The sequence below is a fragment of the Setaria viridis genome, chromosome 8, assembly GCF_005286985.2.
Source record: "Setaria viridis chromosome 8, Setaria_viridis_v4.0, whole genome shotgun sequence".
Taxonomy (NCBI): Eukaryota; Viridiplantae; Streptophyta; class Magnoliopsida; order Poales; family Poaceae; genus Setaria; species Setaria viridis.
In genome coordinates this window covers 8,450,162-8,467,421 of record NC_048270.2, presented here as the reverse complement: position 1 = coordinate 8,467,421, position 17,260 = coordinate 8,450,162, and the positions used below count along the sequence as shown (strand labels likewise).

Genomic DNA, 17,260 nt, shown 5'->3' with positions numbered 1-17,260 from the left:
AAAACCGAGTTGGCTATGTAGTTTTTTGTCCATTAATATCTATTGACCATTATTTTCTGGTACTGTAGTTATCCAATTTCTTTCTAATTTGATTTGTTTGGCCCTTTGCCCATCATGTCGTTTTCCAGTAACTTTGCTTTGATCCACACCGTCGCTGGGTCCCCTCTCCATGGTCCCATACTCTCTCTTTGGTGAAACCCTTTATTCTTTGTTCTCTGTGTTCTTGACGCTTCTAGCATTCTAGGAGCATTGCTCTTTGACCTCATTTTCCTTGTAATTCTGCTATCGTCTGAATAATTTTCTCCCCTAACGGTTCTCCCACCATGTTCCTTTTTCTTTATTCTACCTGCTCTTTCAATCTGATACTTCCTCTTTGATTGAGGGTTCCTTTACCTTTAATTTACCCTGAATCTGTTCTTGCTGCTTTTGCTTGTTGGTATGCATCTTTGCATGGCATGTCGAGCTTTCTGAAAAGAGAATGCATTCCTTACTTGTCCATGCGTCCCGCTTTGGAAAAGAAAAGCATCCAAAAAGCTAGCTGCTTCTATCTTGGTTGTATATAGCACGAGCGTGGTCGTTATTTTGTATTGTTGCATCACCTCGTCTCTGACGACGGCCATTCATTTTTGCAATTTTTACAACGGCATCTCATCTCAAACTGTGATTCCCATCAACTCAATGGCAATGCCGGTTCGTCAGAAACCAGGTACCGTTTCAATAAAAACGTTGTTCATTTATTGTATATATCACGACATTGTAGTTTGAGTTCTGGTATTGGCATTAGCGAGAAGTACAATAGGCCGGGGTTGCAATTATAGAAACAATCGCAACTATCTATCTTGATGCGCTCAATTAGCTCCATGCAGTATAATAGGAAAAATACGCATTTATGGAAAAAAAAAACACTGCGAATAGCTTGTGTTCTAGGAAAGAATAAGAAAGGAAGAAGATACTGGTGACTAAGAAGTGGAAATAAAAATATAATGCCTGCCAATGCAATTCACTAGGACACAAAAGATTTGTGCTGACAGCTAAAAGGGCTCTATGCTGGCAGGTCGGGCACTCTCTAGCAACCTTGAGCCAGCACAAATGGTGCCAGCACAAACCGCTCTGTGCTGGCGAGACGACATAAGCCCACCGCCAGCACAGATAGGGTGCATCTGTGCTGGCAGGTGCTCAACCGTCGGCCCAAGGAAGCTTTGTGCTAGCGGGTGTCAATCACGCCCGCTAGCACACTAATTTGCCTGTGTGCCAGCACAAATCGTTTCTGGTATAATGATTGTGCCCTTGCTACGCTTGTCCACCCCTTCACGATCGTGAACCGACTTGAGCTCTGCCGCTGCCTCTGTGGAATTCCTTTCCGCTTTCTGCATTCTCATCCTCTTCCCCAGGCCGTAATTGGCAGTACGCAAAATCCCTCTGCCTGCACTACCTCCATCCGCTGGAACTGGAAGGAGGGCGGCCAAACACCGGCGCACACACCCATGCATGGCCACCACCAATCCCAAGTTCCATGGAAGAGGCTGCACGCTGTCCCCAGCATCTGACACTTCTCCCCAGACCACGCCCACTGGCACACTGCAAAACCCTCGAAGCCAGGCACATTAAGTATACAGGAGATGTGATTTAATTAATTAACGTAGCTTCAGAATTCCCCCGGAGGGCTCGGAGGCCGGTCCAATGGGAGAATTTGGTTTCTTACACTATATGCTAACTCCATTGCCTTGACAGAACTTTTATTTTATTTTCTTTCAGATTAGGGTCATCACGCGTGCAGACTATTGACTTTAAGGAATTCTGGGGGTGCTATTGTGGCTTGTTTGCGGGGCTTAATCGGCCTCTTCTTCTAGGGATTTACCATTTTGTATGGTGCTGTTCGAATTTTATACCAGGTATGGATACCTCTCAACTTTACAAAGTACTGAAACTCAACTGAATTATAAATCCACGGCTTTCAGAAATATAAATTTATATTTCTATATGGAAAATATAAATTAACAGATATTTATTAATCATCTGGACGATATAAGGTTTGCCACAAATGTTGTAAATAGAAAATATGGCAAAGAGAAAGTAATAAGTGATCGTCACCTTCCTTTCTCCCCAACTTCATTCAAGGCTTTTTTTTCTTGCAGGATATGTTAATGGTGTTTTGGGTTTATTCCAAGGACTCCCGTCTTTTGTTCCAAGTTTGTTATCATCTTTCCCTAGGCAGATTACAGTTGGTGGCTGAAATCTTGAGGTATGTTTTTGTAACTTGCTAGACGGTTGAATTCTTTTTTGTTAATAGAAATTGCCTTTCGCTAACAATATGCTCCAAACACTCTGATCTAGATGTTGTTTAAGTAAGATGTCCTTTCCTAAACACTTTCTCTGCTCTCTTAGTAATGATATTTACATGTGTGTCCGGTACCACAATAATAAAGAGGAAATTCCTTATGTACCTTTGCAGTTTTCAAATTAAATTTCATCAAATTCTACTACTTTTGAAGCATATTTGATTTTTTTATGGCACCAAAATACTTTTCAAAAATTATGGGAAAAAACCTAATATTCCGTAGATGAGATGTTGTCACTTATAAAATTAATTTACATCATAAGTTACATAGAAATTATGAGCTTCTTCTAATATTTCCCATTCTTCATAATTATATGTGTAGCTTATGCTAGAAAATAATTTAATAAGTTATTACATATGATGTGAGAAATACTAGTTATTTTCTATAATTTTTTAGAACTGTTTTGGTGCCTTTAAAATTCAGATAATTTGTAAAATTCGCCTAATTTGGTGAATTTTAATTTTAAAAAAATAAAGGTACACGTGTGTTTTTAAGAACATGGGGTTCATCTTCATTTATTTTATCACTACAAAAAGTTTCATGAATTTTTGAGGTGATTTTGATGGTCATTTTGTCCAACTTGACTAACGAAAGTGATGAAAATGTCAAATAAGGAATGAAAGTTAGAACTCGGTGTCATATAAGGGATAAGAAATTTTTCAGGGCCAAGGAAGGAATTAAGTCATATTCTAGTATCTAATAAGGAATTTCCTCAATAGTAAATCAAGGTGTCATATTGTCGTATTGGCGTGACCTCTTCATGGTAATGGGTTAAGCTAAAGTCTTCAGTTCAAGCAATTTGACTGGTTGCGCATGCTACTGGGTTTTGTTATGTTTTCTAGTATCTATAGAGGAGCACAGAAAGTAACTTAACCATATCAAAATTGTACCGCCAATATGATCCCAGTCAAAAAGCTTAGTAGTTACATAACACATTCTAGCACCCAGTGAGGACACCCACGTAAGACGATCATCCCCACCAAAGAACTATATATCACTCTCAGGCTACCCTACTTTCTTGATTCCATCTTGAATTGGTCTAGTCCTTCAGCTCCTTTCCTGTCATCTTGTTCTCTGATTCTCTTCTTGAGTAGGGTCTTGATCTTAGCTTTCTCCTCATATCTGTAACCTAGACGATCTAGCACCAACAAACAATCCAACAAAAGGTAGAACCAAATCTAGAGAGAGTTTGAACTGTTCATCCAATTGTCCTTATGGGAAATGGTTTTTATGTCTATTACTAATTTGTTGATTTGAAGGGAGATAAATCCATCCGGTCAATAGGTAGGGATGTCAGGGGATTAGGTAGGGTTAATTGGTGAAAACAAGATCAGTTATTATCTTTCACAATTATGTAGACTTAAAGAGAAAGATAGATCAAATCATAAAAAATGACTTGGTCGACATATACAAATAACAAGTTAGGATTTTGGGTTTGTGTGTGCGTAATTTGGGTTTCTGTATACACATACATAGGATATGGGTTAGTGGTGGTGATATGTGCTCTTATACATATAGGTACATGTATGCCATGGTTTGTGCAGGTATTACATGGATGTTAGATATACATATGAGTACAGGTGTACACATACGTGTATATGTATATAGGGGTACATGGTGTGCCAGTAGGTTTCTAGTGAGCAAGTGTATGTGTACTCAGATATCTGTATACATGCTATAGTGTACTCGCAAACCAGATATGGTGGTTTCGCCAGTGGCCAGGGTGGTGCAAGGGACTAATAGGTGGAACACATAAGCAAAAGCAAGATAAGAACAAAACAAGCTAATATTGAAGCACCAAGAAAACAAAGAACCTAATGGTAGCATGAGCATGAAAAGAAAGAGTTCGGTTTTAGAGGTATTTTGGTGAAAGAATGAATGGGCACAGAGTTTGGATGGAGTTTCAAGATTTTGCTTTTATGGGATTTATTGAAGTTTAACACTGAATATTTGGATGATAGAGAAGATGTGAAAATGGTTTGGATAGGATATAGGGTGGCTCTAGCAACTATTTTTAGGAATTTCCTAGGATTTTTTCTATAAAAGAAAAGGCAAAATAGGATTTCTATGTGCACTGACCTTGGCAAGGGTTAGTTAAAATTCCATCCATCCAGACACCAACGTGTGGGGCCATGGTCAATGGTCAATGTTGACCATAATGTGTTGCATGTCACATAAGGTGGGCCTGATGCAAACATTGCACAAGCGACATGGCATCCACGTGGCTCCTACATGGTGCCTATGTTGTTGTTCTTGCCGATGTGGTGTCGGACCATTGGCTGAAGCGATATGGATGGCTGGCCGACCTGGCTATAGCAGATGATGTTGGCCCTAGGCACACGTGTTGGTCACTGAGGCAAACTAATGGAGGTCACTACGTCATATGGTGGCAGATCTGGGCTGTTCATCAGCCATCCAACAGCTAGTGGCCATCTTCTTCCTCCATGCCTCAAACTGGGCTAGTTTTGATGCGGCCCACATGTTGCCTGTTTCAGTCATTTTTGTTGCATGGGCGTCATTGTCTCAACTAGCTAGAAACTCTCCCTAAATCTCCAAATTCCAGTCTTTTGCCCTTGTAACCTCTACAAATATTATTCTTGATTTTGTTGTGGATTCAATGCATTTTTTGATTGAAACAAAACTGAAAACTGCTACAGGTTGGCATTTTTTCAGGTGGAAATCAACGGCTTACCAAACAGGACTGGTCGGAAATGAATTCCATTTTTTCTTTGGTCGATGAATTAGTAAAGGAAAGGTAATAATTCTTTTCTGAAATCACAGTGCATGGAAATGAATCAAGGAATATTATGAGTTGTATGGTAACGATGAAATAGAAGTGTGATCTTATGAGAAGATTTTTTTTCGTGAACCAACGCCTGCCAAAAAACACAAAACCAATATACTTGCATTAGGTTATAGCATTACATGAGACTGCACCACTAACATGTACCTATATACCTACTTTTAATTCAAGTATAGTGATGTTGCCTTATAGGCAAGCTAATACATTGATAAATAATGTTTAGACGACCTAACATAAAGCTTCTATTATAAATTATATTTTATTTTGTCTACTACTTATTCTGATCCCTTAGTTTGTGTATATAAAAAATGTTATGAGTTGCATGGGAACCACAACCTATACAATGATTTTGTTAATGATCTCAAAATTATGCTTATGATTTGAGGCAATTGCTTCACTAAATAACAACATTTTTCTCTAGCTTCCCTGTCTCATCCAGATCATCATCTATCAATGAATTAGATGATCTATGAGACTAGTAACGTGTACAAATGACCTATTTTTAGGGTTTAAAGGTAGGGATTTATGCTATCGTGACTTAATAGGGTTCTGGATACTCTGTTCAAGGATCAAAGATTATGATATGATTGCAAAGTACTAAAAAATTTCACCTCGATTTCCTTAGTTAGAGGTATCTAGTCCAATACAATATACAAAACATCACTAACACTACTGCAGAAATAATTTTAGGTCCGTCTCAAATTTTATAGGGTCGGACGAGAGGTTCCAATGCACCTAAAATACTATGTGTTACTGTAGCAATTCATCATGCATGCCATGTGGAACCAAAAATTCATAGAACCTACACCTCACGCAAAAATATCGAAGAGACTCACACTTTGGTGAACCCCACACCCATCCCTCTCCATCTTTATCTCCTCTCCCAACCTTGTCTCCTTCCCTCCAGTTCCTCTCCCTTTTTCCTCTCCCCCCCCACAAGTTGACAGCCTTTTTCTTTTTTAGAACTATTTTATTTTATGTGTAGGTGTCGGTGTTTTATACCCGACAATCTACCAAGGAATATCCCGATGTAGTAGATTGGTCGGTGGTGGATCACCAGACCTGGAGCTTGATGGAAAAAGCGAGGACATAAGATACAGATTTATATAGGTTCGGGCCACCTGAGCAGCGTAATACCATATATATCCTGTTTGGGGTGTTGTATATTGCGTCTTGCGCTTGGCTGTTGTTTGGTATTGGTTGTATCTTGATCATGCCGATCTAGGTACCCCTACCCTCCTTTATATACTCCAGGTGGCGGGATTACTAGTCGGTTTCAATGTTGGAGTTCTAGTATGATTACAAGGTAGGAGTCCTAGTAGGATTACAAGGGAATTCTAGTAGAAGTCTAGCTTCTTCCTTCCTTGTGGGTATTGGGGATCTATCCCCGACAGTAGGGGCGAGTCACCAACTGCCACTGTAACTTTCTATGTTTAGCTACGAAAAGCGGGTAGTTGGTCCAACCATGTGAAAATTTCATTTTACCTGACCCTATAAACTCTTTTTTAGTAGCGTGATGTTAGGAATTGGTTCTCTCCTAGCCTAATAGGAGAGGGTGAATTGAGTCGACGAAAAACTAAGAATCTAAAATATGCATATAGAGGTACAGGTATATGCTTCTCTAATCCATGTTGGAGCACCATGAAGGATATGCCCCTAGTTAGAAGTCTTTCCTAGTCAAGGTGTTGGACTTCACATAAAGGTTCTTGCCAAGCCATATGAGCTGCTTGCCACAGAAGTCTCACCATTATCTTCTCTTCCATTCACACTGGTGCTGATTCTACTAGAGCTTCACTACAAAAGGGGTTTCCATGTCCCCAGCATATGGTTGCAGTTGTAGCTCCACCCAAGCTACGGGGTCAATAAGCTTGTGATGAGCCACTAAGGACCCATACTGCCAATGTAGCAATATTACACTTATGGTTCACTCCTTCAATGATGCACGAGGCAGAAACATCTTGCACTCAATCACTCTTGGACTTATATAGCACTAATCACTCATTAAGAATGTGCAATAATCACTTCAGAACTTAAGAAAATTTGTAGCATGGAAGTCACTCACTAGCATATGGTTCTTGTCATAGCTCCACACCAAGTTATTGGTCAGTAAGTTTGCGAGTGAGCCACTAAGAACCCAATATGTAGCAAGCTTACACTAATGGTTCACTCTTGGACTGAAGCAAAAGGTAGAAAGTAGCAACACCTTGCACTCACTCACTCTAGGACTAACATAGCCGGAACATCCGGTTGCCTTATTTTCATCTCTTTGAACCATGGCCAAATCCTTTTATCCGACATGTATAACAACTGCACTATCAGATTATCCAGTGGTCTAGGGTTTTGTGAACTTAAATTTAAAACTCTGACAATTTACCTAACCCCCAATTAGAGCATCCAGTGTTGGCAACTTTCTTTGATTTTTCCTTTCACATCATTTGGATGCCTTATAAATTGTTCTCTCTAGATTTTTACTATGACTTAGATGCCATAGAATAATTCTAACTCCTTTTTTAATATCATTTGAATTGGATCGTGTGGGGCAACATCCTCTCCTAGCACAACGTGCCCACGGGGTTAGCCTCAAAAAGTTGTTGCAGAGGCAGCTGATCTGATCTGGGCATGATGTCTCTGAGGGATGTAAACATGGTCACTACTACACAGAACAACCATTTTTACCGCTGGTTTTCCTAATCGTTGGCAAAAAGTCATCGGTGATAATATAGCACATTACCGTGGGTTTCCAAGAGGTGGTAAAAATGATTATCACCGTATGTTTAACAAAATAGTATATTTAAAATTATATAATGGGATTTTTCACACAAAATGTGAAAGTATGCTTTCGCTGGTATTCAAACTCATAACCTTAAACCTCGTGCGTTGCTTTCTTACCATCACACCACACAGTAACGGGGCATCATTTGGGTCCAAAATGGGCCTAGGCGATCAGCCTAGTCCCATTGGGTCGATCGGCCATACCTCCTACAAGCCTCAAACGCACGGATGATCCATACAAAAGTTTTAGACTTTTTGAGCCATGCAATTTGGATACCAAATTCATCCCAATTGAGTTTGGATGAGGAAGATATGACCTGGGAAAGTTTAGCTGCTCAGGCGGGCCTACAATCCATTATTCGTGTTCGTGGCTTCCAATATCCAAAGTTTGAGCCCAAATTCAACCTGTAAAAAAAATCTTCATTTGAGTCAGTGATTTTGCAACATATTCCAAAACTACATATATGCAAATAAGGAGTTATTCCAAATGCCAAGTGAAAAGTTAGTATAACAATTGATATAAATAATGCTATTTTAAATGGTACCAAGAAGGTATTGTTAACTAGCATCAACACCAGCCTCTTCGGGTAGGTGGAGACAAGGAGGAGCTGCTCATTGCAATTTGACATGCCGCCGAGTGAGGGGTGCTGCCGAGGAAGGACTCAGACATCACATGGAAAAAAAGACCGAACTAGTTCACTGCTGGTTGGACCAAAAATAATGAATATAAGTTTGGACATAATTTTGTTACTTTGGTAAACAAACTATATTATTCCTTTTGCTATATAATAAAAAATTGCATATTTTATATAAGATCATTAAAAATAAATAATGTATTGATAAATATATAGCACTAGCTGAACTAGTAACCCACTGGTTCGACATTGATCTAGTGACCTCATTTGCCAGCCCATGGGCTTAGATATTTGTCCTCCCATCACATATTTAGATAGGGTCTTAACGAATTAAAACCAGGTCTGCGATGACCATGGAAATTACAGCGTGATGCAGTAGTGCTGAATCCTCTTGGTGATGCAAATACTGCTGCCACATGATTCTCTTCCCACTTCACACCATGTTCCACAATCGACAAATTCATCAAACTCTTCCCTCTTCACATACGCCACCAGCACACAGTTCTACTGACCATTCCGGTGGTGTTTGGTTAGCTCAAATGTAACGTAATTTGATTACGGAAGGTAACAAATCCTATTACATATATTTAGTTGTGGTGGTTTGTAATCAATTGACACTGTAATCGAATCCCTTGCCTAAATAATATCTATACAAGCTTGGTACCCCCTCTTCCTCCACCATAATCAGATATAACACTCACACCGTAATCTGATTACGTTACCATAGTGCAACCAAACAAAGAGGGTAATTACCCATTCCGCCGTCAAATACATTGTAATCTGATTCCTTTTACGTTTACGTTACCTTAGCACGAACCAAACACTATCTAAGTTGTAGGAGCACATGACGAAGATAGACATCTCCCAGATAGGATTGATCTCCTTAATTAACCATAGCACCCATCAGTCATCATCATCAAACAAACAAAACAGAGGACAAAAATCAGCATGAATTCCTACTATGAAATTGAAGATAGACTCGGATCAACCATGAACTATTTTTATTTAAAAATCGAATTCCTACCTTGACACAGCATTCACTCGACCGACTTGTTCCTTTTTGTATTTGTCAATTTGCCCTATAGGGCCGAGAGAGGACACGACGACAAGAATATATATACATGTTTCTATTGTGCACCAACTTCCGATTCAAATTAACTTCGGTCAAAAGAATACAAGTAATTTTCGCACTGTGCATCTATCAAGAAGGAGAGAGTGCTTGGACTTCAAAAGAATTTTTTCATAGATTATCTATCCGAGTCGGTCCAAATTCAATTTTATACAGATATGTGGACTATCCATTATTCGTTAAACTGCGGGCCGGTGGGAAATTTATATGTACCTGTGCATGTGCAGCACTGGTACATATATTAGGCATTTGTGCTGAAGCCACGTATTGGCCGTCGGCCGTGCCCGGATGAGCCTTTGGTACCAGCACGCCAGCACCGATGAGGCACTCTCTTTTTTAGTATGTGGGCGTACAACGTCCCAAAACAGAAAATTGGACACCCTGATGATATTGCGGGGAGGGGGGCATTTTTCATATATAAATTTGTGAGGATAGGCACAAGATGATGTTGCAATAAAAGAGTTTGCTCCAACCTTAACGAGGGATGTTGCATTGAGAACTTTTTCGGTGCATATCTGTTGCGATAGGCATGTGATTATATTGTGGTGGGAGTTTCATTAGATTAGTAATATTGCAATAGTTGTTTTATGATTCGATAATGAGCTGATCTGCGATGTTGTAGTGGTTATTTATGGTATGATTTAAATGTGAGGTAATGTTGCAAAAATTTATTTTAGATGTTTCAATACATTTGGCATGTAGCACCTTTATCGAAATTCACTAATTCTATTTTAAAAAAATATAGTTGCTTTTAGAATATTGCAACTGCAGTTTAAAAATGTTGTATTTACAATTTTTAAGTGCTGCACAAGATAAGTGTCGATGTTGCAAAATTTTCTTTTTGCATATTGCCGCTCTTAATGGATGTTGCATGAAACATGGTGTCATGTTGTGACGGAATTTTCTATCATATAATTGGACGATATAGGACTATTTTTATACATATTTTTTAATATTGAAAGTGGTGATTTCTAATATTGCAACAATTTATTTTTAGTATTTGTGACAGAGAAAATTTCCACCAACCGACCTGGATGGTACTAAGTCCGTTTTAGTTATTGGAAAAAGTGGGTACCTAGTTTTATACTCAATTCCTGGTGGCCAGGAGCTGTAACAGATCTAACAAACCTATCTATGCTAATTTTTCACCAAAATAAGAGCCCAAAGTATTATTTATGAGATCGTGAAAGGGTCTCTAGCCTAGTGGTTATAGCCCTGAGTAGTATCCAGCAGGTTTGGGTTCGACTCCTTATGGGAACGAATTAAACAGACTAGAATAAAAAATTATATAAAAAATAGGTAGGGACTTCCCTTGCTAACTTTCATCGCACCAACCAAACATAAGTTTGATTATTTGCATTATATTCCATCCTACGCACCAACCAAACATTGGATGCTACATGGTTGTGCCTCGTCCACTCCACCACCGATGACCGCCCCTTCCAGATAAAAATTCAGATGTATATTCCCCGTCGTTATCCCCATGCTTGCTCTTCTCCTGGCCATTCGTCTCCTCTCACGCCTGTCTCCCATGCAAACAATGCAGCAGCAAGCCTGCGCTCCATGCGGAGGTCCGTCGCCACTAGCAAAGGCCCCTCCGCTGCATGCCGTGGCACCATACTGGCATCTTCCATGTGGAGCTCTTTTCCCTCCCCTTTTGCTCAACTCCAGCGCCTGCAAGTGTCCCTTCAATCTCATCATCAAGGCCGGTAACGCTCGATGCCAGGGTGCTCCATCTGTTCACCTACTGTCTATCGCTGGAGCATAGAAGCGCAGCAACCGGGGCTACCACTTCTCGTCGGAGGCTGGTCTTGCCAGGAACACCATCTCCCGGCTGTTGCATGTCCATGCCACCATGGCTAGGTGAAGCAGCATCGGTGATGTTGCAGTAGCTGAATAATGACGTTGTGCTTATTGTTCCTCCATGTTGCAATATGCAATTTTTGGATGTTACAATTTGTGATTTTTGGATGTTGTATTGGTAGTTTTCTCATTTTTGCAACAATAGGTGCAGGATGACTGACATATGGTTCATCCGATGCTAAGAACTAGATTTTTTTGGGTGTAGATGGGAGGACATGTTTAAGCTGATTTGCTCCTAAGCAGGACCACTGGTAGGGAATTGGCAATGTTTGCGTCAACAGCAGTGAATGTTCGGGTGAGATTTTCGTGGTTGTTTCGATCCAACAACCAATGGGGATCCAACGGACGTCGTAACGTGCGATGCTTAGTGTCCGGATCCCAACGCTAGGAGTTCCAAACATTTATTTATCCCGCATATAAACAGCACGAATAACTTATTCATGAAAGATATAATTTATTACAAACAACTACAATACTCCATCCATTCTAAATTGTAGGTCATTTTAGCTCTTTTAGGTTTATATATATTATTATGCATCTAGATATAGTGTATATATCTAGATACATAATAATACCTATGAACTTAGAAAAGTCAAAACGATCTACAATTTGGAATGGAGGGAGTATGTCTGAAGAAAACTAAATAGAGCGATTCCTTGGTCCTGAACAAGAAAACAAAGATCATCTAAATTTGATCGTTAGGCAGCACCTTCTGCAGAATGGCGGCTTTGTATTTTTCTTTTTTTACAACATCGTCAGCCCTAACCCGGCCTCTGTGCCTCATTTCCTTTTGTAGGGTCTATGAAGGCTATGAGAATGATGATCATGAATTTGTACTCTTTGATAGGGCAGGGGCTCTGGTTCTATGGTGTAGAATACCAGCGTTGGAAGCAAAGGTGGCAGAGTGGAGCAAGGAACACCCACTGATATGGAACTCCGGAATTGGAGCATCAGCTTCGTTCGTGCGAACCCTGAGTAGGCTCTTATTTGAGCGCAGCGAGGACTTATATGGGCCCTACAACCACATTATACGTGTGAGCCTTGCACCCTACGCAGCAGTAGGCAGCAGTGCTGCCCAGCATTGGCTGGCGTTTGAGGTCTTCATGGAAATGGCTAAAGCCGGCAAGATACCACGACTGCCTCAGAAGGAGCTTGAGGAGTTGAAGAAACAGGCCGCAGAAGAGAGCTACTTCGGATACGGCACCATCTGCGAGAACTTGATGCTCAAGGTTTTTGGATTGGACTATGTTATCTTAACTTTAGGATCAGATTATTCGTCCGTAGAGACGGACCCTAGCTATTACCATCAACCTTTTGAATCTCCCATAGTAAAAGGGATGAGAAAAGCGTTTCAATCGGGGAGGCATCTGCTGCTGGTGGAAAACGTGCATGTTCCTCTCTCATTGGACGTGTTGGTGTTCACAACAGATAAACATCCTTCACCCTTCCAGAGCCGGTGGCTCATCTCAACCACTTCCAAGGATGTCTGCGACAAAAGCAGAGAGACTCCAGGTACTTACCGCTGGGAACTTCATTCAGGCAAGGAATACAACTACGCCCCACGCTTCGATGATGATCTCAGTGAAAATGACTGGGCTATGTTAATTAAAGAGGCCTTACTGGACGCAGCTGCCTCCATCCACATCGCACTCCAGCAGCAACAGCAGGATATGTTGTTTTGGCTTTACATTGCTCACCAATGCTTGCGTTATAGCATCCTCTACCATCCACTGCGAGGAGACACTGATTGTCCTGTCACCTCCGACGAGCATGTTCGCTGTTGGGTGGTTGAGGACCTGCTTTTCTCAGAAGCCAATGGCAAGAAACACAGCATCTCATACAGACCTGCATTTGAAGTTGGGAAGGTCGTAATTCAAGCCTTGCAGAAATATTCATTACTGCCAACAAGCAGCACATCCCCTCTGGATGCCGTTACTGGTGTGTCCAAGTTAGCAGAGGGTGTTCCTCGACTCAATCAAGATGAACTCTCTCATCATGACAAGAGAGAACGGCTGAGCTTGGTCTCATTTTTTAATAATGATGGCAGGCATTTAAGCTGGGGTTTGGGCAGGGATGAGGGGGCAAAATTGATCCCAGGAGAAATGGTCATGAGCACGCTCATTCTAAGAGGTTGCTCAAATGCATCAGCATTTCCTTTTGATACAGTGTCGAACCATTCCCTCCGTGTACTTGATCTATCATATACACAAATAAATTCACTTCCCTCATGGCTTTCTAATCTTCTGAATCTCCACTTGCTCTCGCTCAGAGGTTGCTCTCAGCTTGAGACCTTATCGCCACCGGCACTTGTTTCTGAGGAAGAAAGGAGCCCACTCGCTAACCTAGGAAATCTTCAAGTCCTTGATATGAATGGAGTTCCCTTGTTGGAGCTAACCCAGCAAGATGGAAGCAACAAGAGCAATCTGCACTTCCTTGATCTGTCAGGTTCAAAAGTCATCACTCTGCCATCTGGGTTCTTCTGTGACATGTCAAGTCTTGAGGAACTCATTCTTAACAATTGCTCCAATCTGAAAAAACTTCCTCCTTCCCTGGCTGACTTGTCTAATCTATTGATCCTTCATGTTGAGGGGACTCAAATTACCTCTTTTCCTGAAGATACATTTCAAGCGATGCAACGACTGCATACGCTCAAGCTCATAAAAAACATGCTACTGAAATCTCTCCCAAGTTCACTGTCTAGAGCCAAAGGCCTCAGAGAGCTACATATTCATAATTGCATTACATTAAAAACTGACACTCTCTGGGATCTAGTATCATGCCTTGAAGGTCTTTACATACGAGCATGGGAGGCCCTGGAAGATCTCAAAATCCATGGGCATCATAATCTAAGAACCTTCTCACTCTCCGGACCATGGATTAGGTGCCTGTCATTGCGTGGGTGCAGCAGGCTGGAGATTGTGAACTTCCGTGACGATCTTACGGCCTTGGAGGATGTTGATCTTTCAGGAACAGCTATTGAGGACATCCCTCAGAATCTCCCAAATCTACCACAACTCAGGAGGTTACTTCTTCTCAATGTCCCCAGTTTCAAGAGATTTCCTTGGCATCAATTGATCCGTTTTCCCAAGGTTTTCTATTTGGATAACTGTGAATATTATGGCAACCAGTCTCCAAAGATTCTTTGCGAGCAGAAAATTTGTGAAGAAGGAAGTCAAGATAGAGAGAAGACTACCAATACTGCTCAGATCAACACAAATGACCCCAGGATGTTTCATAGCTTCAGCGCATTTGCTGCTAACAAGTTAGTCAAGGAAGGACAGTTTCTTCAGTGTTTCAATGTCCAAGTTAAAGGATGCAGTGTGAGAGGCATGGAACCAAAGAACAAAGAAGGTGAGATATGTAGCAAGATCCAGAGGCAATTGCCTTATCAAGATGTAGCGCATTCTTCTGAGGTAGCTAGCATTGCTCCCATGGTGAGACTTCAACCTAAACAACGTCATCTGGAGATATCTTCAAATGATCGGTACCCAGATGGATTAAGGCATATTTTATCTGTCACAGAATCATTATTCATTACGGATGATGCTTCTATCAAATGCCTTAACGAATCTAATTGTACTATGACGTGTCTAGAAGAATGCCAGCTCGTTCAATGCCATGAAATGAAAGTAGTATTCAAAATGCATTCAAGAGTCACAGGGGCAATAAGAAGAGAATATCTTGAGATACGAATCCCAGAGGTGTTACCCGCCCTAAAGATATTTCAGGCATCCAACCTTCAGAACCTATTAAGCTTCGTTGAGCCTGGAGATCTGTCGTATTCTGCACTGATTACTCTGAAGCTACTAAACCACATTCACCTCGAGCACTGCCCTCGACTAGAGAAACTTTTCCCATGCAGTTTGTCATTACCTTCCCTGGAGACTCTGGTCATTCTATTCTGCTACAACCTGAAGACAATTTTCTACAACCAATCTGACTATGATGTAGCAGCTTCTCCACTCCCAAACATCGAAAGGATCTACCTCCAGGAACTGCCACAGCTGCAGCACTTCCATGATGATGTCATGTTTCGTTTTGAAACACTAAAGTGGGAGAAGCTCTTTGTCAGAGGCTGTCAATCCTTTCACCGTCTCCCACTCCTGAAGAGTGAATATCCGGAGTCAAGGGTGGAGGTCAGCGGAGAGCGTGACTGGTGGGGCAGGCTGCAGTGGAGCCTTCCAGAGCAGAGCCACTACTACTTGCATGTGCCGCCACCGGAGTTTGCATCGCGCAAGAAACATATCATCAGAAGCTACCTCAGGTGAGCTTCGTTCATTTCATATCCACAGCTCAGGGCCATGGTCGCAACTAAGGTGCCCTCTCCACTCTATTTATCTGTGTGAGTTTTAATGCCCAGGATGCACGAGTTGTATCCCGCATTTTGTTCCAGTATGTTCTGTTTCTTCTAATAACATTTGTCAAGGGACATGTCATCTTTGTGCTGGTTTGCTAGGGTCTGTTTGGTTTGCTTTGTGTGTAAAATAATTGGCGATTCAGGTTGCCATGAAACCAAGCTTTATGTGTATGATTGGTGTGCTGAGAACGAATTTCAAACTATCCGTATTTTGCAACGGTTAATGTACACTGTTATATTCTATTTATGTTGTGATGAGATCACTGATTACTCCTGAAGCAATGATAATAATGTTTCCTCGGCTGCGCTCCTTTTTTGTTTGCTGAGAATCGATGTCAGTGAGGCCTAGATATTGGGGCTTTTGACGAAATATCGAAGCCCATTTGATGGTACATGACGACCATCAGGTGAGTTGAATATGGGGTGAGTTGGGTGAAACTGTTTTCAATCGTGTATTTACTTGTGACGAAATACCCTTTTATTTAATTTTAAGCCTTTGGATCCGGTACAGCCCAAATATCAGTAAACCCTACTATCTAGTAACTTTATTTAATTTTATTTTTGCCGGATCCAATCCTGACAGCCACATCTCCACCGCCCAAGCGCCGAGGCCTCAGCCACCTCGCCGTACTTCTCCCTAGCAGTTGGCCGTGCCCAAGCCCACCCTCCCCCACCACCTCCCTCGAGGTCGCAGCTGGATTTAGAGCGAGCGCCGTTGGATAGGCACCGGCACCGCCAGATGCGGTGGTTGCATCGCTGGATCTCGGGGTAGAGAGAATGGGTGGTGGGAGGAGAGAAAGAAAGATGGTTCAAATGGATTTGAATCGGCGAGAGGGACGATCCGTTTTTTTATAACCGTATCGCATCTATATCTATATAGTAGACTCCCACCGTACAGCAACGGATATAATCCAGAGCTACTGCACACGGTCCGAATCTCGAAACTGGACTGACACATGTTTCAACGTACAGGATACCTTCTATCATGATAATATCATGAAGTATAGAATCTTAGTCCTCAAGTAACCTTATGTTTTTGCCCACTCATTGCCGAAAAAAAATCCAAAACGCATGCCTTAGTTGTCCTCGATCATATAGCTCCGATCTGTACTATCAAATCCTTTAATTTCCTTTTTTTTGCCCTCCTAAACTGCACAGGTAAATGAGTTCTTCATTGCTTAGACTCCCATCAACTTTATTAATTAATTAGGTGTTAAGGATTCCATGAGTGAATAGTCGTAACTAATCATGGTCATTTTCATGCGGACTTTTGGCACTGCGTTCAAATCTAAAATTGGGATCTGGAAATCAAGAACACATTGAAGCTTAGAAATCTGAGGCCCAACAATCTGCCAAAAGTAG

The 17,260-nt window shown here is 41.3% G+C and overlaps 1 protein-coding gene across 1 annotated transcript; it reads left to right on the top strand.

Annotated features, from left to right (window-relative positions):
- The first annotated feature begins 572 nt into the window (after positions 1–572).
- LOC117866546 (uncharacterized) lies at positions 573–16,156 on the top strand. Its single transcript, XM_034750781.2, has 5 exons — positions 573–706; positions 1,756–1,892; positions 2,136–2,242; positions 4,997–5,094; positions 12,338–16,156. Exons 4-5 carry the CDS (start codon positions 5,051–5,053, stop codon positions 15,807–15,809), a joined length of 3,516 nt encoding a protein of 1,171 aa, XP_034606672.1. The 5' UTR covers positions 573–706; positions 1,756–1,892; positions 2,136–2,242; positions 4,997–5,050; the 3' UTR covers positions 15,810–16,156.
- The last annotated feature ends 1,104 nt before the right edge of the window (positions 16,157–17,260 follow it).